The sequence below is a fragment of the Camelina sativa genome, chromosome 2, assembly GCF_030686135.1.
Source record: "Camelina sativa cultivar CO46 ecotype springtype chromosome 2, ASM3068613v1".
NCBI classification, from domain to species: Eukaryota; Viridiplantae; Streptophyta; class Magnoliopsida; order Brassicales; family Brassicaceae; genus Camelina; species Camelina sativa.
Genome location: NC_141881.1, coordinates 16,895,820 through 16,921,495, shown reverse-complemented (window position 1 = coordinate 16,921,495; position 25,676 = coordinate 16,895,820). Strand labels below are relative to the sequence as shown.

General features: G+C 32.9%; 1 protein-coding gene and 2 pseudogenes across 2 annotated transcripts; 2 read left to right on the top strand and 1 right to left on the bottom strand.

Moving 5' to 3' along the window:
* Positions 1 to 62: 62 nt before the first annotated feature.
* Positions 63 to 5,555, bottom strand: LOC104723450 (protein GAMETE EXPRESSED 2-like; annotated as a pseudogene). The gene is made up of 17 exons (XR_015580001.1): positions 5,405 to 5,555; positions 4,980 to 5,318; positions 4,548 to 4,892; positions 4,128 to 4,457; positions 3,826 to 4,032; positions 3,697 to 3,752; positions 3,476 to 3,617; positions 3,053 to 3,361; positions 2,853 to 2,977; positions 2,535 to 2,741; positions 2,214 to 2,441; positions 1,884 to 2,113; positions 1,558 to 1,796; positions 1,324 to 1,480; positions 641 to 786; positions 465 to 556; positions 63 to 380 (listed from the first exon to the last, which is right to left on the bottom strand). The product of XR_015580001.1 is annotated as a protein GAMETE EXPRESSED 2-like (transcript).
* An 11,471-nt stretch (positions 5,556 to 17,026) lies between these two features.
* Positions 17,027 to 17,608, top strand: LOC147948756 (uncharacterized). Its single transcript, XM_087468432.1, has one exon. It carries the CDS (start codon positions 17,027 to 17,029, stop codon positions 17,606 to 17,608), a length of 582 nt encoding a protein of 193 aa, XP_087324558.1.
* A 2,551-nt stretch (positions 17,609 to 20,159) lies between these two features.
* LOC147948755 (uncharacterized) lies at positions 20,160 to 24,945 on the top strand (annotated as a pseudogene).
* Positions 24,946 to 25,676: the final 731 nt, after the last annotated feature.

Below are 25,676 nucleotides of genomic sequence, written 5' to 3'. Positions count from 1 at the left end.
TCAATTCTTTTCATTAATCTTCTCATATCAAAATAGGAATTACAAATTAACTTGTATATCTCTTATATATCTGATATTATTGAATTTGCATTGGTAGCTAACCAAAAAGGTAATTCTATAGAATCAATTAATAAGCATTTACAACAAAACATTAACATAAGCATGATTGTGTCTTAATAGCAATCTCTGGCTTTCTTGGTTAATGCATCTCTTTTGCCCCTTCCCCTTCGATGACATTTCTTCCAAAGGTTCTTGATTGTTTTGTAATATTGATGGCTCAGTTTCATCAACTTCTAGCCTTCTCTACCTCAAGCGGCATAACACTGTTAATATCTGGTGACAACTGCTTATTCTGCTTGCCGGAAGTTTCAGCGACGTCTCTATATACCAAACAAACAAAACACTATCTATGTAAGAAGGGAGATTAATTATACCAACTATACGATTCCCCCAATTATATATACCTCTGAGGATGATGGCGTTTCCAGATACTTTCCGGGAGACAACCAGCGAATGTTCTTGTTGAAATATTGTCGTTTAACAATTCGGCACTGTCCTGTTCAGAGAAGTACATACACGGTTTAATATGGACACAAATGGTTGTAAGAAAACACAAGAGAGATTGAGTTTTTTTGTTTACTGTTGGTTGCTGTAAACTCTTGTGGGCACAATGTTCACTTCTTCTCTCGTGTACCAGAAGAAACGCGCATTTGCAGGTGAAGAACAGAAGCAGAGTAGCGAGAGTGAATACCACGAGCGACTCCATCACAATCATAGATCCTAGAACTGCTACCAAGCAACATAAGTATTAAAATTTGAACCCAAGGAATTAGAGGTGGCCAGGTGGGCAACAAAAACTGAATCAAACCAAATCCCAAAAGTGGTGTCAGCTTGGAGAAACGAACAAACTATGAAAAGACCATTTTACTACTCATCTAACTCCTTATTACGTTCAAACTATGAACCCAAGAAATTATTAGAGCCTTAGAGGTGGGCAACGAAAGCTAAACCAAACTGTGAAAAAAGAGCATTTTACTACTCATCATACTCCTTATTAGGTTCAATGTTTAACATGATCCTCATATTCACAATGAATAAAACTAAACCGATTTAGACTAAACAACACCAAACAAATCAGAGCCAGATTTAACCAAATCGAATCATTTGAGATTACGTAACTAAAAACCAAATCCAAACCAAACCAAAACAAGACCAAATCGAAGTGGAACTAACCAAAGTTCTATTAGTATTTCGCAATATATCTGTTAGAAACCGAGTAAACCAAACCGAATGGAAACCACTCAAAGTATTTCATTCACGTACCGTGAGCTGTAAGGGAACTCAATGGTCTCTTTCTGATGAGGTTTACGTGAGCCTCTGCGTGTAAAGGCAGTGAAATTCTCTCGTTGCAGTCAAGGTAGCACCCGTAGTTCCCCATGTCACTCAGTTTCAGGGTCAAAACCGCACCATTCTCCCCTCCCTACACAAGATTTATGGTGATCTATGTACACGAGAAACCAAACACATCTAATTGAAAGATTGAGAATTTGACTTTACATGATGGAGCAGCTGTTGCATGAGGTCGTTGCATTGCTTTATAGTTCCACGAAACCTGATCCCACTGGCTTTAACATTCACATGTTTAGAGATAGAGGCGTATGTCTGAATTGGCTGCCATTGGAACATGTTGTTAAACTTCAGTTCTGTTGAGTTTATAAGGTCCGATGGTAAGTTTGTCAGCAGAAACCCGTCAGTGACTTCCACAGAAAACGTTACGAAAAATTGAGAATCACCACCTGAAATTTTGCTTTCATCAGTCAAAAAGAGAAATGTTTTACTAGCTTGAAAGTGATCAAGAGTGAATTGTAAATTTTTAGCATTACCGGGGTAATGAACAAGATCTGGATCTCCAGCTGAAAAGTTGAACTTGTCTCTTTCCGGGTGAAAGATGAGTGATTCACTCCCGTTACTCTCCAGCATTATATATTGAGGAACGTTAATGAACGGCGGATCATTTACAGGTTCAACAAAAACCGGAACATCCAGATGATTGATCCCGTTCTTGTTCTTTGTGGACAGCCGAAGAGAATCAACACCAGCAAAATTCTCATTTCTGAGGCAGACAAGACCAAAGAATAAAAATGAGAGTGACATTTAAAACTCTTGTAATACTATAATAACTATCTGTGATTCCATATATGTATACCCTATACCCGAGATATTGAATGGACTGAAGTGCAGGATTGATAACTCCTATTTGTCCTTCTAACATTAAGAGCCTTCCACTTTCACCTCCATTGCTAACTGAGAGTCTTCCACTTGAAGGCAGTCTAAACTGCATCAGCATTGGAGATAGAATGACCGATCCCGAAAGTGCTTCTACTGTTACTGAAATGTTCTCTGACAGGTCTGAGTAGCTTATCTGCAACCCAGAGAAGCCACTGTAATAACATTCAAGAACAGGATTACTATAGCTTCAGTGGAGTATTAGTAAGATAAACTAACATAAGCAAGACAAGACGAAGAATGCTTGCCCATATCTAGGACTAATAAGATCTTCAGTTGCTTGTAATCCGCCGGAAAATGAGACAAACAGTAAGAACAGAGATGTAGACTGTAGCTGCAGCTAAGTTTCCATTTATATCAGCTATTGTATAAGGAAAGGAGTCGTTTCCTGAAAAGTCCTTGATTGGCGTGTATCTAAGCACGTTTCCATCTCTCAGAAGAGAACCATGACCTGGCTAACATCCAAAAACAAATAGAAAACAAAAGTTTACAGACAAAGATTTTGCTACTGTCAGATGATTTAACTATCTGCAAAACATAGAAGAAATGAAAGTTTCGATCCTCACTTGTGAGAAACCGAGCATGCTCGCATTGCCGCCAGCAAAATAGTCGTTTTCCAGTGGTTTAAAGGATATTGACTCATCTTCCCATACACTGACTGGATCATCATAGGCTCTTGGAAAGTATCCATCTAAATTCATGGCAGAATCTCAAAAACAAGCAAATTAAGAATCATGGTGTGAAAGAAGAAAAGTAATGGACTTACTGCTGTACACATTTACTTCAAAGGGGCAAGGTTGGATATGTTTATTGTCAACGGAAACGCACATGTGGTAAGTGCCCACCTCCATGGCCAGATAACTACCAGTATAGGTCCCATCATTATTATCTACAAATTCCCATGTAGTGAAACTTGATGTATTAGCTGAGGTGATCTCCAACTTCAAACGGGATGGTTGTGAGGGTACAGGATTGTAGAAGCCGTCCAAGAGCAACACCACAATTTCATTCTTGATTTGCTTTGGCACTTTTCCATTGAATTGGGTCACACTACACGCCGCCACATTAATTTCACCTGAGAAAAGCAAGAGTGAGTGTGGTGATCATAAACAGAAAGAATGGACATTTTCCCAATTAATATACACATGGAAGTTACAGGTTGTCTAGATTCGGTTAAGGAGCATGATACCAGCATATACTTCCTTGACGAAAGGCTGGCCTCCATGGAGGACTATGTTTCCAGATGATATAAGAATTTTATAGATTCCACTCCTTTTTGGAGTATAAGTTACGTCAAAAATACTCGCTTGAGTCGCTAGACTACCTGAACCCTGCAAGTAAGAAATTCCCTTAAGTCTCTATGCCTAATCAGGTATGCATAAGCATATATGCATATAGTCTGCTTCTTACTCTTCTGCCATGTTTCTCATACAAGGGGGTAGCAGTTTGGGAACTTGATCCAGTCCCTGTTAAAATCATTTGCCAATATAAGCCACAAGTGAAGACATCATCTAATTGTACGAAAGTAAGAAATTGTACCATTGAGGGTCTCTCTTGGGTGTATGGTTGGCAGAATGAAGGAGGAATCAGCCTCGAGTAGGATTCTGACCTGAAGTCTATCCACTTGGACTGACGAGGGATAACCATAAGCATCTTTCAAGTAAATAGAGAAACCAAGAGACGCCCCAGCGATAGAAGCATTGATCCCTGAACCATTTACTATACTTCTTGATCCATCACAATAACCTGTCACGAAAAAAAAAAAGAGGACTACTGCAGAGAACATTCACCAAAAATTAAAGCAAATATCATACCATAGAGCAGTTTAGGCAAACACTGACCTATATATACTGTATACGCATATGGCATACCAGAGATACTCTTATTGTGCTGCTTCATATCAGAAAGAGTAAGCAAGAAATTGCCTGGTTCAAACAGGGTAAAAGACATCAACTGAATCCCTGGCTCTACATACTCAAACTGAAAATCTGATACCGGTATGGACAAACCAGTCTCTTTTTCAACCACATCAGCATCGAATTCGTAAAAACCAGAAACGAGGTTTCCAAATCGATCTCTCTGGTGTAAAAAGATGTCCATTTTAGAAAATATCTGCCATGTGTTTAGCTCTGACTTCCATATACTCACACAGTTGGAAACATCCAAAGGTCCTGCTCAAAGAAAACAGCAAACATGGCTCATCGATCTTATAATCCACATGAGAAACAAAGTGGTAAATGGAAACAAAACTCAATGATCACCTGAATTAACCTCAAGTGGTAATGGACCACCAGTCAATATTTGGCTATCCTTCTCGACAAGCAACAAGAGCTTTCCAGAAATCACAAGAAGAAACTGAATGGAGATATAGCCAGATTCAAACCATCTAACGTGTGCTAGATCAAGATTATTAGTAGCAATTGAACCATTCTCATAAAGAAGAGACAAAGAAAACCACCCCTGAAACTCAATCACCTTCCCGGAATACGAAATGTTATTCCCAAACGCATCTTTGGGAAGAATCAAAATCGATGCATTCATCCCGGCTTCGAACACATTCCTAAGACCCATCCAAGACACAACACATACCGATGGGTACATCATCCCTTCACAACAACAAGTTCAAAAAATTTATTAGTAAAATCTCTCTGATAATTTCAAATTGAGGAACATCAAAAAAAACTCAAAGAAACCTGTTTGGACTTGGAAATGGAGCGACGAATCCAACACTTTGAAATTGGCTTCGTCTATAACGATGTTGAAGATCCCAACCATGATTGGAGTAAAATAAATCTTCCAATTTCCAATATCTTCACCGAGATCTAGCGAAACCCCAGAAATGTACGAACTGTTGCCGATTCTGCCGTTTACAGTCACTGTGGGCTTAAACGCTCTCTGCCCTAACGAAGCGTTGCCATGGTTTTCGAAATTCCCCAGAACTTTGATCGAAATCGCAGCGGTTTCACCAGATTTGAACTTGCTCTTATCATCTGACCAACTGAATGTAAATTTCGGTAGCCCAGATTCTTCATCTACGGTAAAAAGAGAAAACACTCTAAAATTCAAAACCCTGACCGAGTAAGATTAATAATAGTGAAGAGAAAAACAAGAAACGAACCTGTGGATTGGGAAATTGAGATTGCGTTAAGGAACAAGAAGAAGAGAGTTAACAGTTTGACCGCCATTGATTACATTGAGAGAAACTGTATCGTCGATTTGATGTTTTCTTTGAGGAAGAAAGCGCCAACTGCTCTGATTCTTTTGGGTTTTTTGAATTACTTTTTTTTTCTTTTTCTTTTTATGAAATCATTTTGGGTTTTGATCGATGGATGGAAAAGGAACACGTGTCATTAGTGCAATATTAACCGTTTGATATATCAGTTTTTCTTTTTTGAAAAAAGGGTTTATTGATTTATCAGTTAGTTCTGATCACAACATTCGGAACTCTATAATGTTTTAGAGCTTGTTTATGTACATGAATGTTGTCAAATATGGCACAGATGAAGATGATGCATGTAGACGTCTTAACTTATCTTCATTGTTAAAGTGACAAAAACGTTAACAATATTCAGTTAACTACACTGCAACTTTAGACTCAGTTTACAGTGTTTAATATGCAAATTAAAGTTTGGTTTCATATAAATATCTTGTATGATGAACATTTGTTTTGAGAATATGATGTAATCATCATTTACATACATAATCTGATATGATCTGATAGTGTTAACCACCACACAAGACGTTTGTTTTCAAAACAGATCCAGGCCATGAAACTAAAACAGTAAAATCCAAACCAATCAAGAAACATATCTTATTGGTTTGAAGAACATCTTATTGGTTTGAGGATAACAACAAGTTCAAAAAATTTATTAGTAAAATCTCTCTGATAATTTCAAATTGAGGAACATCAAAAAAAACTCAAAGAAACCTGTTTGGACTTGGAAATGGAGCGACGAATCCAACACTTTGAAATTAACTTCGTCTATAACGATGTTGAAGATCCCAACCATGATTGGAGTAAAATAAATCTTCCAATTTCCAATATCTTCGCCGAGATCTAGCGAAACCCCAGAAATGTACGAACTGTTGCCGATTCTGCCGTTTACAGTAACTGTGGGCTTAAACGCTCTCTGACCTAACGAAGCGTTGCCATGGTTTTCGAAATTCCCCAGAACTTTGATTTTAGTTGCAGCGATTTGAACTTGTTGTTATCCTCCGACCAACTAAATGTAAATTTCGGGAAGAGAAAACACTCTAAAATTCAAAAATCAAAAACAACAACAGTGAAGAGAAAAAAAAAAAGAATTAAAAAACAGAAACGAACCTGTGGATTGGGAAATTGAGATCGCATTGAAGAAGAAGAGAGATAACAACAGTGATACGAATTTGATCGCCATTGATTATATGAGAGAAACTGTGTCGATTGAAGTTTTTTTTTTTTTTTTTTTTTTTTTTGGGGAAGAAGCGCCAACTTCTCTGATTTTTTGGGTTTTGACTTTTGAATTACATTTTTTTTTTAATGAAATCATTTTAGGTTTTGATCAATGGATTGAAAAGCAACACGTGTTATTAGTGCAACTAGATTTTAACCCGCGGTGAACCGCGGGATTATGTAATTTTTGTATCTAATATATTTAAGGAGAAGTCGCTCACAGCCAATCTCACAAAATTTGATCTCTCTTGCCCTTAATGAAAATTACCTCTGAAAAATTTTCGGACAAGCTTTTGTTCTCTATTTAGGTTGCTGAAACGCACCACATTCATCCTCAGACTTAAAATTACTAATTTGCCATTAATGAAAATCCAATCTGGACGTTTTTACCCTTCATATTAATTTAGAAAATTATAAAAAGTTTAAATAATTAAATATCTAATCTATATAATCGTCAAAACGTGATTTAATAAATTTTAAAACACTAAAACCTAAAATAATGGGCTTTCAAAAAAACCCAACCAAATTATACCGACCTATTCGAAACCCTAAAATTATAGGTTGTAAACATATATATATAGGTATAACCCTAATCATTCTCCATAATCCGAAATCTTTAAAACAGAGAAAACCCTAATTTTCTCTCATGTTCTTCAAATTATATATGTATTATAGTTTTGATGATCCCTTATATGGTTCTTCGTATTCGTGTTCGTGTTTCAATAATTCATGTCCTCTTTCTGTAGTATTTGTTTGGAACGCAGGTTCGAGCATTACCAAAACTTTGAGTATGGTTTCATTATTACTTCTTATATTATATTGTATAGGTTTCTTGATTTATTTAATGTTTTGTAAAAACGATTATACTAATTCTTATGTTTCAGGTGAGTTAGTACATGGTCGTGATCTTAGTTCTATGTTCTCGGACAAGAAATCTAGGTCTTTTATATTTGAATACTTTAAACTTTAATCTTTATAGTTTGATGATGCTAAATAGAAAGACTTATTTCTATAGTTGCAGGAAAGCTTCTGAAGATGATCATAGTGATGAGAGATGTTTGGTAATTTAAATTTTAATAGTAAATTACTCTATCATCGTTAAAAAAATTAATTCATAAGTTTGTGGCTCTAACAAATAAATATAAATGAATAGGTGGAGGTGGCGAGGACTATCAAAATTTCTTTTTTGAATTCTGCATCTTCAAATATATTGCTAAAAGGTATGTTGCTAAATTTAAAATTCCTTATATTAATATATTTCTAATGATCAAATTTAATTTAAACATTGTTTAGATGAATCTACCAATGATCGTATGGTGAAAAACAGGTATTTTTATTTTAAAAGGAAAATTAATTATATATATAAATATATTTGATTCAGAAAATCATATTAACATTTGCATTTACTGATTATTATTGCAGAAAGACTGTTAATGGTGTTAATAATATCCCAGAAATTATGGTATATTTTTAAATAAATTAATAGTTATAGTCTTAAATTAATAACTCTTATTTTCACGGATATAACAATATTTAGTGTGATTAATCAACAGATTAGAGATGCAGAGTCAGCAACACAACATCTTTTGGCTATTGTTCGGTAGTAATTCTATGTTAAAAGGCGGTTTTGACTCTAATTATTTGTTTGGATCATCTTCAAACGTTTGTTAATCATTTGTTTATTTGGTATTTTTATGCAAATCAATAGTGTTTTAAAGTCATCTTGATACTAAAATTTAATGAAACAAATTATTATCATTTTTCTGTAAATTCTGATCTTAATCCTATTTTTGTGAATATCTGCAGAGAAGCTATTGATCGCAAAAAATCAGAGTCGTTTCCGTTCCTTCTAAACTACACGGTAATTATCTTCAAATAATCTCAATCAAATTCCATTATATATAATTTATAACATTGTTATTATTTTAAAAAATAGGCAGCGTATGGAAGAAGATATGATTAGTGTCATTGCAAAAAATCAGACGTGAAGCAGTGTTTTTAAACCCGGACCGGACCGGCCGGTTAGACCGGTTAACCCGCAAACCGGCTTATAGTCCGATCCGAGTTAGTCCTAAAAACCGGATTGTTAAATACCCGGATAGAACCGAAAAAACCCACTAAAATCCGGAAATCCGGAGTTAAACCGGTGGATCGGGTCAATAAAAAAATATATTTTTTACACTACGACACGGGCCTTTACAGCCCAACGAAAATCTGAATTGCTTATGTTGCTAATATATATCAACTTAATAATGTAATTTACTTAGCTCTTGGTCGATGTGGGACAAAAAGAAATTCTATCATACGTGGTTCCTACCTTTGTTTGTTTGGTTCATGTCATATTGTCACGTTGCTTATGTTGCTGTTTGTTTTCAGTGAAGATTTTCTATTATTTACATATACATAATACATTATGCAAGCTCTTGTTCATTTACTATTTTATGTTTTATTAAATGAAAGGTATTGTTGATATATTTTGTAAGAAAAAGATAAAAAAAGTTAAAATTATGTTCACAAATATTAAAATATATATTATTTAATTGACCCATGGTCCGACCGGTTGGACCGATTGACCCAGTGACCCGAAAGAATTCCGGTTCACTCTCCGGTCCGGTTTTAAAAACATTGGCGTGAAGAAAGGAGGAAGACAAATTTTCGAGAATAGTAGGATGAATGTTATGCGATCTTATAATCGTATTTTTATTGATATTGTTTTAGATGGATGAATATTTTATGAAATAGAAATAGTCCAATGATAATTTATTTTAATAATATAAGATTATACTTTATTAATGACGATCAAATGACCGAATACCAAGGTGCTTGATTATTATATAAGAACAAAATAAAACAATGAAATGCTATATTCATAACTATTATTAACATAAAAAAAAAGTGTTAAAAATTATGTCTAATATTTTGAATAATTTTATTAATTAATGAAAACAATCTGCATATGGAAGAACAATCCTTGGTGTCGAAGCTCATATTCAGACGTGAGGATAAGATAAGTATGATATTTAGAGAATAGTATTATGAATATTATGACATCTAAACGATCGGTTACTAAGGTTCTTGATTATTATTTCAATTTTGCAAAAAATAGAGAAAAGACATAATGATGCTAATATTCTTTAAAATGTGATAATTATTATGTTCAAAAATTTGAAGACTATTGTTAGAAAATTCTAAAATTGTTATTTTATACCTTATGTAAAGTAGGGTTGAAAATCTTAAGAGATATTCTATATTTAAAACAGTTTAGAATATAGTGTAAGATCATGATTTATTTAAAAAAAAAAATACGCATTTAAAGCCGTAATGATAATCATTAAGAAGATTACTATTTAACTCAAAAATAAAAGGAAATATAAAGATATATCAATGTCTGGAGATCTTTACAGAATAGTAAAATGATTTGGTAAACAGGAATTTAAAAATATCACTTCCGGAAAAAAATGTAAATTGTGAATATATAAAATTGTATATATATACGTCTATTCGACACTTTTGATTTTTTAAACCTAAATCAGAGAAAAAATCCAAAGAACACACAAAAAAAAGCAAAAAATTATGGTTAGGTATAGCCTTTTCGATGATGTTTCGCGTTTGAACTCTTCAAAATATGAATGGAAAATTTGTGTGAAGGTCTTATGTCTGTGGGAAGAGAAAGGTCCAAGTTTGGAGATGGTTTTAACTGATATTAAGGTATTTACTTTATTTTAATTATAAGCTCATTATATATTTCAAACAATGAGTTTATATGCAATTATACCTGAAAGTTAGAAATTACAAGGTTTTAAAAATATTTTAAAGACATGTAACAAAATCGTATTATCCGATAGTTAATAATACTATGTTTTATTAGGGTGTAAAGGTCCAATGCTCCTTTCGTGGAGATGTTTATGATCGTTTTGTCTTAAAGTTCAAGGTTGGTGATTAGCTTGATTTCGAAGACTTTAAGGTTGTTGAACAGAATGGTTCATGTTTAGCTACTACACATCGTTACAAAATTGTTATTTGGTACAATACCAAGATAAGAGAGAATTCAATTGTTGGAGGGGAAGAATTCTATGATTTCATCGATTTCAAACTCATCCATGATGGTACCCAATGTGAAGATTACTTAATCGGTAAGGGAATAATTCAGTTATTTTAAAAGAAATTTCAAATACTATTTGAGATTCATTATATTTGAACTAATTTAAATTTTTTACAGACATTATTGGTGAGGTTGTAAATGTTGGCGAATTCAGATGTAATTTCAGAGAATTACAACAAAAAGAGGAAATCAAAGGGTTGGAAAATAATGGAAAACATGAGGATGTCACACAAAGTGATAATATCCGTATGTTATTTAAGTACTGTACTCGATATGGTTCAGATCAAAAGAAAAACATTATTTTCATGATCAATATGAAACAAATTGCACGATCTTTGAAGACTCTGATGATGACATTGATGTTGGAGATCAGGACGATGATGATTATAAAGAAGATGAAGAAGAGGATGATACTGAGGAAGAAACTGATGATGATGGCAAATACCAAACAGATAACAGTGGTAACAATGATCAAGATGACGAAATCTCATTTGAAGAAGATGAAAAAGATGATGAGCTGGAAAGTACTGAAGATAATCTTAAAATTAAAAAAAGAGGAGAGGATATCTCAATTAACCACAAAATCTCATTTGATCTTCGTGATTTCAGGTAAATTTTAAAACTCATATATATTTATATATTATACATAATCATACTCTTAATCCATTATTTTTAATCACACAAATTTTAATTCTTTAATTTTAGTGGAACCCTACTAAGGTGTGAATTATTCGAAAAAACGGCTGCGGAATTCTACGATGCTTTAAAATCATTCCAGGGTGAACGTTTAATTTGTGTTATTCGTTGGGGTGTTATTGAAGATTTCCAAGGTATACAATTAATTTTATAAAAATTATTGCATATTTTTGATGATCGTGTATTTAAAGGAATAAATTCTGTTATAACTTTGCAGGAAAAAGAAGTATATCTTCTACAGTTTGTACGCGAATAACACTCAATCCTCGCAATTCTGAGGTTGCGAAAATGATGGAATTGTAAGAATAACATCTTTGTTCATGCTATAAAATAGATGAAAACGAAATTCGTTTATAAACTTTTTCACGTTCTACTTAATTGAATTATAGGAGATCGAGGAAGAGGACTCGCAGATAGAAGACTGGCTTCCACAATTTTTTTATGGCGTTCTAGGGATTTTATGGGATTTTAATTATTTTATATTTAGTTAGTAGTTGGATTTTAAAAAATTCTTGCTTTGATATAAAATGAAATATTTAAATTATTTATTTACATATAATGAGCTAAACAAATTAGTTACATATAACGAATTATGGTTTTAATAACCAGAAATTTTCCTTTAAACAAAAATATAAAAATTAACTACATATAAATTACTTAAAAAGAAATATGAAGTGGAAGACTTTTAGTTTTCCAATGAAGTTTCAACAAAAGTCTTAGTAATAAAAAAACGATAGTCCAATGTTGATAGCGTCAAAACGAAAGGGAAGGATAATTTCAAATTGAGCTTCGATTTGCAAGATTTAACGTATGTAACTTTAGTAAATATTTTGAAAATTAATTTAATTTAAAATAAATAATTAAATTTTATTCTTTTTCATGCATTCGTAATATAGTGGAATCCAGTTAAATTGCACGGTGTGGGGGAATCTTGCAAAGGACTTTGATATACAAATAAAAGAACATCAAGATACTGTTGTCGTTTGTGTAATACGATTTGCATGCCTGAAGGAATGGAAAGGTAATATCTTACTTTCAGAAAAAACAAAACTTAAAGCTAATAATTGTCAAATCTAACGTTGCCAATTAAATGCATGTTACAGGGAATTATAGTATTTCCAATGCGTTCAACTCTACCGATATTCTCATAAATCCAGTTATGTTTGAAGTAGACGCGTTTCGAAATAAGTAAGTATAAATATATATCCTTTCTATATTATTCTGCAAGACATGCTTAAATCATACACATATTCTTATTATTATCATAACTATATATGTTGCCTACTGATGCTGTTGATTTAATACAACTTGATGATGACCCAAGCCCTCAGAAACCCAAGGTGACATTATATGAGGAGTTTTTCATTGTGAACGAAAAGAGTACTATGGACCAAATCGTTTATGCACTTGAGGTAATGATTCAAACGTAAAATTGATATCGTGATCTTATTTTTTTCTGAATTATAATTTGGGATAATAAATGTTTGATTAATTCTTTACAGGCGCGAACATGTGTGACAATCGCGACAATTCACTTTGTTGAAGTGTTGCCCAAATGGTATTATATTGCCTGTAAAGTTTGCAATAAGAAGGTGCAGCCATATCCACCAGAATCTCAAGCTGGAAAGGATTTACTTTATAGTTGTGGAGTTTGTGATTCTGATGTTATGGAAGTTGATTACAAGTAAGTCCTAAATTGTCTCTTAAATTTTTTAAAGAATTGTGGATTATAACTATACGCACATTAAAGTCGTACCAAACTGTTTATAAGGTATAAACTCATACTTCATGTTGGATACGGAAGTTCACAAAAGATTAAGCTGCTCTTCTTTGACGGTCTTGCCCAACTATTTATTGGAAAAAAAGCAGAAGAACTAGCTTTGGAAAAACCTAAAGTAAGTATAGTATCATTTGAATTCTTTTTGGTTTAAAGTTATAAAAACAAGTATTTAATCAAGATTTGACATTTGTTCAGGACGATACTGCACCTATTCCTGGAAGTCTCTCTGCCTTGGTTGGGAGGATTATGCTGTTTAAAATTTTGATTACAATCGAGAATTTAAAAAGCGACAAGTCTGCTTATGTTGTCGAAAAGTTTTGGGAAAAGGAAGACATGGTTGTGCAATTTGGAAAGGTACTAAAGTAAACAAAAAAAAACAGATATCCATAATATCATTATGAATTCTATACCTTTTAAATCTCAATGTATATAATTTCAATGTAGGAACTATATGGAAGGAATGAACTTTCAAATAATTCTTTGGATCTCGACGACCATAAGTTGCAAATCGCACCAGCTGAAATGAATTTGACTTCATCTAAGAGAGATTATACAGACAGCAATGTTGGATCGACTGGGGGTCATAGCATGATGACAAGGAAAAAAATCAAATCTGAACCTCGAGATTGAAAAAGTTGCGGCATTTCTAAACATGAAATTGGTTAATTTTTATTTTCAACTTTTTGTTTTAATTTTTTGAATTGAAAATTTTAATTATTTTGAACAATTAAGAACGCTTTTAATCTTCTTAGCGTATTTTTATTGGTCAAACTTTAATTCTATCAATTACTATAATTATGTTACAATGAACGAATATTAAAAATATATATAATATATAATCATTTGGGAAATATTAATAGTTAGAATATCTCTAAACCTCAACTTAAATATTTTTAAACATATTTCAAAATTCCATAAATAATGATAATATGTTAAAAATAAAAGGCCAAATTTAATGATCTGAATATTCAATACGATAATTTAAGAAAATGACCATTAACGATTATGTTATCAAAACTTTTTATATTAAAAACTTAATGGTAATCCTGAATATTTTGCTTTTTCAATACGAAATTTTAGGAAATATAATATTATCAAATGTGTAAACTTATTTAATACATTTTATATGTATATATATAAGTCTTATTGATTTATCATGTCAACTAGAAAGAAAGAAAAAACTGAACCAATTCTTAAGTTCTTGCTGTTTGACGTATAAGGTAAAGCAAAGTTCAAGCTTTTATTATTTTGTATTATTGAAATTACATTCACATGTTTCAACTGTATACGTGCAGAATCATAATGAAACGTTCATCTGGAGTTCGTCGAACCACCCAAAAAAGATCAGGACCTGATGAAGATTCGCTCCGTTCGCAAATTCAAAAAGAACAATTCCGGAACCAGTTAAAAAAAAAGTCAGGAAAACAAGAAGAGAATCAAGTTCTTCTGAAGATAACTCGTTGGCGCATCTTGACGTTCAAAATACCATTGTTGAAGGTGAAAATAGTATTTCGAACTCAACGAACAAGAAATCTCAATTTCAATCCTGGATGGAGTGCAATGTCATACCTATCAATGAGTCAATTAACACTTATGATAAGGATGTTTCCAGATATTTCTGGTGTGTGAAAAACAAGAAATATTTACAAAAAGATATATCATGAAAAAGGATAGACCTTAGAATGTCGTTTTTGAATTTTAATTTCATATTTTGATATTCAATAATAATAACTATTTTTATTTCTGATTATCATCATGATGTTATTATAATTCGCTATGTTTTTAAAAGGGATTTTATCACTTTTTAATGTTTATCGAATGTTAGTTTTATAACATAATGAAATTATCTTCCTAATTAATAATAATTATGATATGACAATTCAGCGGAATGTTCGTTAATAGTATAATATTAATAATGGAAGAAAAAATATTTAGTTTAACATGTTTTAAAATTTTGTTACAATAAATATGATATAAAATTTGAAAATATAAAAATAAAACTAAATATTCAGTAATGACCCGATAATGATCTACAAGATTATGGAAATATAACAATAAAAAAACAAAAATATATTGACAAAAATCAAGAAAGTAAATTTCAAAAAATACGTATTAAAGATCTCCATACATAATAGAAAGATAAATAACATTTTTTTAAAAAAATATTCAAAAAAGTTAAGATGATATATAGATACATATGTCAATATTCGTATATATCAATAATTAGTACATTTTAGATGGCATCATATATACGGCACCATCTTCCAATATAAACAAACCTAACAGCGAAATTTAGAATAAAATTGTCAGAATTACTCGATTATATGAATTCTTGATCGTACTTTGAATTTCATTTTGCAGATTACTACACTTGACGTATTATAATGAGACCTTCGAAGATTCCATATCGGAGGAAGAATGTAACGACACATGCCGTCTCTAGAAAACGTACAGACATTTTATATTCTTTACATTAAGATATATGTTACATTCAAAACTAATAGATTGCACGTAACAACATTATTAAACTACAGGTGTTAGTTCTACGATAAATCTTCCTGCTTTTACGAATGCACTGAATTTTCAGTATCCTGATCCACATAAGATGGCAAGGTTGAAAAGAATGCAAATACTGAAGTCTAAACGGGCACAAAGGAAGAAAAAAGGTAATATGTTCAGGAAGGGATTTCAAAATGAGTATATATAAAAAATATATATATAAATGCTAAAACTAATCCAATTGTTACCTATGCAGAAAATTTCCTTCTTCCCGGATTACAGGAAGATTTCGCATGTTTCGTCGCAACTGATTCGGATACGAACGATGAAAGTGATTCAGACAGCTCTACTGATGAGATTTCATTAGATACTAATGAAAGCAATGCGACATCTGAGATGTTTCTTGGCTTTCCTCCAAAAGCTAAGTTATTAAATAATGGTATATCTCGATGCATATCTGATTCGTTATACGACTGTTTTGTAAATAAGTATGTATATCTAACATATTTTTAAAATAATAATTTTTTTAAAAATGTATATGTAGGTTATTATGATGATGGAGATCCTTATTTTTTATGTGATAATTGTGGAGCATATATGTGGTATGGTGAACGGGTGAACAAACGGTCTAAAAAGGCAAAGCCGGATTTTTCACTGTGTTGCCATCGCGGCAAAGTAATACTTCCTACTTTGAAGACTGTGCCTGAAACATTATTATCGTTGTTTTATAATAATGACGATAGGGGTAAAAACTTCCGCGATAACATACGAGCGTACAACATGATGTTTTCGTTCACATCATTAGGTGGGAAAATTAACCATTCAATAAATAATGGTAGAGGGCCGTATTTATTTCAGATGTGCGGAGAAAACTATCATCGTATCGGTGATATCTTGCCAGAAACTGGAAAGGAACCAATGTTTTTGCAATTGTATATACATGACGTATGTAACGAGATAACTAATAGAATTTATGCATTTAGGTAATTATATATATTGATAAATATGTATTTAAATATTTTCCATATCTTAATTATTTGTTAAATATCTTTAGCATAATTTGATGTATCTACTAATCATTATTATTATTAATTTTTGTGTTTTGTTGTTGATATAGATCATCAGGATCTTCTGGAGATTTAAAACATGAGATTGTTGGACTATTAAAAAAAATGCTTGATAGTCATAATCAGCATGTTAAGGCGTTTAGATCGCACGTGAAAGATTTAATATGGAAGAAGGTAGCGAAGGTCTGCGATTAATCTTACCTTCAGAAAGAACTACTGATGCAAGAACTCATAATCTTCCTACCAGTAAAGAGGTCGCTGCTTTAATTCCCGGAGATTTTACGGCTGGTGTGAATAAACGTGACATTGTTATAGAAAGTCGTTCGGGTAATTTACAGAGAATAAGTGAGCTTCATCCTGCATACTTGTCTTTACAGTACCCATTGTTGTTCCCTTATGGTGAAGATGGTTTCAGATTAGGTATCGATATAGGTTTCATGGATACCCGTGGACGTAAAAGGAAAACCGTTACCATGGGGGAATTTTATGCGTATAGAATATTTGAAAGATATGAAGAGTCTTCGACTATTGTTATGGCAGGCAAATTATTCCAGCAGTTTTTAGTCGATGCATTCACTACCATCGAGTCGAACAGGTTGAACTACATATGGATGAACCAAAGCAAACTCCGAACTGAAAGAGTCGATAAGATAATTGAAGCTGCTGAAAAAGACATGAAGACCTTGCACAACATGGAAAAAGAATATTTATTCCGTCATCGTTTACGGGTGGAAAAAGATATATGATGCAACATTATCTTGACGCCATGGCTACTTGCAAGTATTTTGGATTTCCTGATCTTTTCATAACTTTTACGTGCAACCCAAGGTGGCCTGAAATTGATCGTTATCTAGCAAGGCATCGTCTTAGTAAAGAAGATAGACCTGATATATGTAGCCGAGTTTTCAAGATGAAACTTGATAGATTAATGGACCAAGTGAGAAAGGAAAAAACTTTTGGTATCGTAAATTCAGGTATGTATTTAATAAGTTTTAATTATTATTATTTATATTAGTCTTTGGAAAAAAATAACTTATTAATGTTTTTAAAAAATATTTATTTGTTTTAAAAATTTTCAGCGATGTATACAATAGAATTCCAGAAGAGGGGGTCTGCCTCATGCGCACATGATTCTGTTTTTACACCCAGACAATAAGATGCGTACATCAGACGATATTGATAAATACATAAGCGCTGAAATTCCTGATAAAGAGGTGGATAAGTATTTGTACGAAGTTGTTTCTGATGTGATGATCTGTAACACCCCGATTTCTTAATTCTTATTGGGCCGGTTTGTTTTGTTATTAAGATTAGCCCTTAAAGACCTAAGTTGATCAAAACGACAAAACGACAAGGTTATATGTGTATTGTGAGTGTGTGCTCGTGGATCCATAGGTATGTATACGCGTCTATCGCCGTCGCTCTTTTACGAAGGGAAGAGATCTTGAGTAAAACGTCCCTAAGTCAATAAGAGTGAGATTGTTGTCGTCGCCGTGATCCTCTACTGTTGCCGTGAGTCTCGTGGAGGAGAAGCGTAGATAAAGGTCTGTTGTTCTTTTTGGTCTCCATCGTTCCCGTCGCTCACCACCGTTGGTCAGTCAACCACCGTCTTTCACTGGGGATGTCAATTTCCTGTCACCGGAGCAGTCGTAGCCATTGTCGAGGCCATTAAGGGTAAGGAAACCCTAGATTTCTTTTGTAACTTGTGCAGGAAGTTTTTGGGCATTGACTTATGATATGTTGTGTTGTTTTGGTTTTGATTGTTGAGCCATGATGACGTAACCACCGTGGGCTGAACCTTCTCTTGGAGCCACCAAACATGTCCGTCGAGAGAAGTTGCAGAGAGAGAGAGGTAAACGGTGGAGCTTAGTCTCGTGCGTGTTTGTGTTGTGTTGTTTTGTTGATTATTGAACCGGGAGCATAAACCAACTAAACCGGAAACAGTTTGTGTAATTAAGGTCCATTACCGAACTCAATTATGTGAGTACGTAAAAAGTGTGGTGTTGTGCGATCATGTATAACTGGGGGATAATTATATTGGTTTGGTTTAATTATTAAACTGTGGTTGATCGATTTAATTAAGAAGCACAAAGTCAAGCATAGAAATGTTAAACCGAGGCATGTGTTTGGATTTGGTTTATTGGAATAACCATGGATTATTTAATGGATTGTTGTCATCTAAATCATTGCAGACCAAGATTGTTGCTAAAGCAATGTTCTGTTGTTGCTATTTCTAAACCAAGGATTAAATCCAATTGCTAAGGTGAGGGTGGTATTTGCGGATATGCAGTAATCTCTTTCTTTATATACTCTTCGATAGTTGCTGAGTATAGACTCAAGATTTGTTTGTTAATTGAATGTGTTTGTGTGGATTTGTGTGCATGATAAAGTAGATTGTTAGTAACATGATATATGTGAAGCACATTTAGCTACATGATATGATGTTATGAATTAACTTATATATTATATTATAAATATAATTATGAACATACAAGAGAATGAGAATGAGAAAGGATAAGATACTTGAGGATGTTGGACTGTAATGAACCGACGGGTTCATTGCAGGTCATAAACCGCTGACGAGCAGGGGAAGAATCGAGCTATGGGCCGTGGTCTTCTAAGAACAGGGGGTTTGGGAGCCATAAAAAGTGTTAATGGCCAAACCTATAAGGAAAGTAAAACTTACTAAGTAATGTAAAGAAGCAAAAATGTTTGAATGTGGTAGTTGCCACAAAAGTGCATAAAATAAGATGAGAGTTAATAAGGAGAAATAAGAAGTTTGTTTGTTTGCTTGCATGATAGACATTCTGAATCTATGCTAAGTAATGTTTGTTGATTATATTTGGAATGTGATTATTGTATGTCCAGTGGGCAGAGTTTGATCTCCTCACTGAGTAAACTTGTTTACTCACCCCCTTCTTTCCCTTTTTCCCAGGTTAGTAAGTTCAAGAGTTACAGTTTGAAGTTTCTTCGTTGGTGAATTTTAAAGAAAGAAACGTTTTTGGCCAGACCGGATGGATTACATGTTGTTCCGTCTTTTGCGACGGTACGGGTGTTACATGATCCATGGTCCGTGTGGTCATATGAACAGAGATAGTGTCTACATGAATAATGGGCAATGCACTAAATTCTTCCCAAAACCATTCATGGATAATACTGTTGTCGACGATGCTGGCTATCCAATATATAGACGACGAAACGATGGGAGAATCGTGGAGAAAAGAGGTTTTCAATACGATAATAGTTACGTTATTCCCTATAATCGTGATTTATCACTCCGTTTTCGTGCTCATATAAATGTTGAGTGGTGCAACCAAACACGTTCAGTTAAATATTTACATCACTAAAGGTCCGGACTATGTTAGAGCCAAAGTAGGAGAAGAAGATCAGGAAAATGAAATTAAAAAGTTTTTCAATTGCAGGTAACAACTTAATAGGATTGTCAAATATTCTCATATTAAATTATACGTGACAAACTAATCCAATTTTTTTTAGGTATGTATCTGCATGTGAGGCTTCTTGGCGAATTTTTGCTTTCCCAATTTGTTATCGTACTACAGCCGTAGAAAAACTCCCGTTTCATCTTCCAGGACAAGAATTGGCTATTTACAATCAGGATGATCCAATAGAAGATGTATTGCACCGTACAACAAATAGAACTTCTAAATTTTTGGGCTGGATGGAATGCAACATGATTTATCCCCAAGCCAAAGAACTTACGTATGCTGAATTTCCATCTAAATTTGTGTGGAATAAGAGAGAAAAACTTTGGAAGCCAAGGTCAGAGAAACGGAAAAGTTTTGCAATAGGCAGAATTACGTATGTACCGCCTTCTGTAGGACAAGCCTATTACTTGCGAGTACTGCTTAATAAAATTCCAGGACCAACAAGTTTTGACTATTTAAAAACAGTCAATGGTGTACTTTATAGTGATTTCCAAGAAGCTTGCTATGCTTTGGGATTATTGGATGATGATAAGGAGTACACTGCAGCTATAAACGAAGCAGGTGAATGGTGTTTTGGGGAATTTTTAAGAAAGTTATTTGCGATCCTACTGCATACAAAGAGTTTAACTGTTCCTCTTGAAGTTTGGAATAAAACGAAAGACATCTTGTGTGAGGATATTTTGTTTAAAGAAAGGAGAAACAGGAACGATCCAGGTATTTCAAAAACTTATTTTCTTTCATCCAAATATTCCGTTTTCGAAGGAAAAAGAATATATATTTATATATAATAAAATGTTTAAATTTTTCTGTGGTAGGTCTAATGTTGTCACAGACTCAGATAGAAAATATATGTTTAACTGAAATAGAACTCATGTTACGATCGAATGGGACATCTCTTACGGCCTTCGAGACAATGCCTAGACCAGATGATAGTATAATGAACACAGGAGAAAATAGGCTTATCGCAGATGAGAGAATATATAAGCCTCAAAAACAACAGGAATTGTACAATAAGTTGTTACCTATGCTAACTGATGAGCAGAGACGTGTTTATGAAGAAATTATTCACTCTGTGAATCACAATAAAGGTGGTATGTTTTTTGTCCATGGTGTGGTGGTACTGGAAAAACTTTTATGTGGACTATTCTTGGTGCTGATATAAGGTCTAAAGGTAATATTGTTCTTAATGTTGCTTCAAGTGGTATAGCTGTTTTGCTTTTGGAAGGTGGTAGAACGGCTCATTCAAGATTTGGTATTCCAATCAATCTTAATGAATATTCTGTTTGTTTGATAGATGCCGAATCTGATCTTGCTGATTTAATTAGAGAAGCAAAGCTCATAATATGGGATGAGGCTCCAATGATGAACAAGCTTTGTTATGAGACTTTAGATAGGAGTTTGCGAGATATCATGAAGTGTGACCAGATTTTTGGAGGTAAAGTTGTTGTGTTAGGAGGTGATTTTAGACAGATTTTACCAGTTATTACGGAAGGTGGAAGGGTAGCGACAGTTTTAGCATCTATCAACTCATCTGTTCTTTGGAATAGTTGTAAAGTTCTTAAACTTACCGAAAATTTGAGACTTCGCAAAGCACGTAATAGTATGGATGCGGGTGCTCTTGCTACTTTTTCTAAGTGGCTTCTTAAATATCGGGGATGGCAAAATTAACGAGTCAGATAGTGGGGATGTGGAGATAGAAATTCCGGATTATTTATTAATTAATACAAGTGGAAATCCTATTGAAGCAATAGTTAAAGAGATCTACGGAGAACAATTTACAAGGAGGACTGACCCAAAATTCTTTAGTGAAAGAGCTATTCTAAGTCCAAGAAATGACGATGTTGATAAGATAAATCAGTTTATGCTTACTAAGCTTCCAGGTATGCAAATTAAAAAGGATATAGAAATTTAATTTTTTAAAAATTTTCTAATATTCAAAACATATATGAAATTTAAATTTTTTATTTTGCAGGTGAGGAGAGACGATATCTTAGCTCTGATAGTATTGAAACGTCTGATACGAGCGGACTTGATGATATGATCTACACTCAGGAATTCCTAAATAGTATTCAAGTTTCTGGACTGTCAAGCCATGTTTTGACTTTGAGAATAGGAGCACCTTTCATGTTGTTAAGGAATATAGATCCTAAGGGAGGTTTATGTAACGGTACGAGGCTGATTATTACTCAGATGGCCAATCATGTAATCGAAGCAAGAATCGTGACAGGAAAAAAGGTTGAGATAAGGTACTTATCCCTAGGATGTATGTTAGTCCACCTGATGCAAAGTTTCCCTTTCGTATGAGACGACGACAGTTTCCTATTACCGTGGCGTTTGCAATTACTATAAACAAGAGTCAGGGTCAGACGCTAGAACATGTTGGATTGTTTCTTCCGAAACCGGTTTTCACACATGGACAGCTTTATGTTGCCTTCTCTCGAGTGACAACCTGAAAAGGATTGAAGGTGTTAATTACAGATAAAGATGGAAAATGCCAGAATAAAACACTTAATGTTGTTTTCAAAGAGGTTTTTGAGACTGTTTAATTATTATGTTTGTAATTGAACATTGTTTTGGATTTTTAGATTAAATTTTATTTCCATAATTAGTTAAACAAATTTTTATGAACTTTGAAATACAATGTTACTCATAATATTTATTACAATTATTTGTAATATAATTAAAATTGTGGTATTTTGCTATGTAATTAGAATAGAAAATATAATTACGTAATGGTAAAAATATTGTTTAAGGTATGATAAAGTCTTAATTTTAACAATTAAATCTCAAACACATTTAAAATAGAATCTTGCAAAATATATCTATTAAAAACAAATCCTGTCTTTCATTTTGTTATCATAATTTAAATAATAAAATATAATAGTGAAAAAAAAGGTGTAACGCTAAACGTTAATACGCAACGTTTAATCGTGACCCTTTGATTTCTTACAGTTCCGAAATCCCCTTTTCGTCTCCGACAAACGAGAGAAATCAGAAAAACCCTAATTCGATAGAATCATGAATATGGATTATATTTCTGATCTTCATCGGGGAAGAACCAACTGGTGTATCCAAGCCAAGGTCTTGAATTCTTGGTATGTCTACGAATTCTTCAGCAAACGAGTTTTTCTAGTTGTGGATGAAAGGGTTAGAGAATTTCCCAAATGATAATTTCTACTGATATTTGATATTTTTAAAGTCTTATATATTAGATTACTAACACAATTTATCAAATTTTGAAGGGTGATACAATTGAGGTGGCCTTTGTTCCAACAACACTAAAAAAGCTCCAGAAGTATATTTATGAGGGCAAATGGTACTCCCTCTGTTTCACAAAGAGTGTCATTTTGACACATCTTCTTTGTTACAAAAAGAGTGACATTTTCGGTTTTCAATGTAGTTTTAAAGATTAAATTCTCTTTTTTATCCTTATAATTTGAGCTAATTAATTAGAAAGAGAAAATTTTTAGTGTATTTATAAAGGGTAAAATAGAAATTTAGAAAATTTTCTTAATTTGTGTGCATTATGTCAAAATGACACTCTTTGTGAAACAGAGGGAGTATGAGATTAGGACTTTCAAAATCATCGATCCAACCCTAAGGGAGAGGAATACTCATCATCCTTTCCAAATCAAGTTTACGGAAGAATCAACCATGACTCAATTGGAATCAGTGAATTCGAAAAACTACTTCCGATTCGAAGATTTGGGTGATATATATCGTTCAAGAATCCATCATCCCATTTCTTTTGGTACGTTTTTAATATACGGTTTATAAAAGTTTCAATTATATACCCTGTGGATAAAGATTTTTGCTATCTTTGTGTTGTTTAATCTTTAGACTTTTAAGAATTTTGGAACTTTGTGAATTGGTCCCTCCCATATAAAGTACAAATATAGAACTTATACATAAGTAGTTTTATGTGGATGATAGATTCAGAAATAATTATTCTTAGATATTGCTATCTTTGTGTTGGTGAATCTTTATACTTTTCATAATTTTAGAACTTTGATAATTGGTTCTTCCCATTAAAAGTACAAACAGAACTTAAAAACTAAATAGTTTTATGTATATGATAGATTTGGAAACAATTATTCATCTTTTTGAAATAAAAAATGTCTTTTTATGGCAAAAAATAGATGTTTGCGGATGTGTAGTAGCTGTAACTGACAACAGAGAACATGCTGATGAAGTTGTTTTCACGCTATTAAATGGCAGGTAAGACACATTTATTCCACATTTGATGTTGCTAAGATTTTTAAGTCTCACTCTTTAAAAAATGTTTGTACTAACTTCATCTGTAGGTATGAATCTATCAAGTGTCGTGCAGTAAACAACTATGCTACCCTTTTCATGTATTCATGGGAGTCGTCAGGATGCCATCTCACATATCGTAACGAACCAGTGTTTTGTGTTCTGCGTTTCTGGAGGGTTGGAAAGTATGAAGGTATGACTGTTAATAACACTTACAAGTTTTAATAAATGTTAAAGACTAGCTATTTTGTATACTCATTTACAAAACTTTTATAACACTTTAAACATCTCTAGGTAAACCGTGTATTGAAAACACATTGGCCTCCTCCAAGATCTTTATAAAACCGTATTTTGAAGGTCTTGAGCATCACAAGGCTATGTAAGTTTAAATGTTTATTAATACCATGTAGTATATCATGCTAGGGTTTAACTTATGAATGTGCTTTCTATACTTAGCTCCGAATTTGCTGGACGCTACTAAACCGTATGATGGAGCATGAAGAATAATCGTATAAGGGGCTTAAGGTGAAGGCAGGTTAGTTAAATAAAAACTGTTATGAATATGTAAACTTTATAACTATTTGTAATGTTTGTATGACCTAGAATTTATATTACTTTCAAAAATAATTTCTATTGTCTAAACGTAGTAAATTAATGTGACGCAAAACTTTATCCATCGTGATTTAATTAACCATACCGATTGTATTGGGCTCATCAAATTCATGAAAATTGTAAATGGGCTTCAAAAAAATATATAAAAGTTTACATATTTATGAGAATAATATATATTTAATAAATGAGTCCATTTTTAAAAAAGTGAAATAAAATACTTAAGGTACAACTTAACTGCTAATTTAGTATAATTCTAAAAATAGCAACCATTTAATCTATTAGTTTAATTATTGATTAAATTTCGACTTACGTATCTTTAAGAAACAAAAATTTAAAAGGTTTGAAACAATTGTTCTATACTGGTAAAAACATTACTTCTTAAAAAGTCTTATAAACCTATTATATGGAAGACAAAATTAATCAGACGACAATATCCATCACCATAGAATATTCTTAATTAAGAATATATAGTCATGTACAGTATTGTAAATAGATGAGTTTC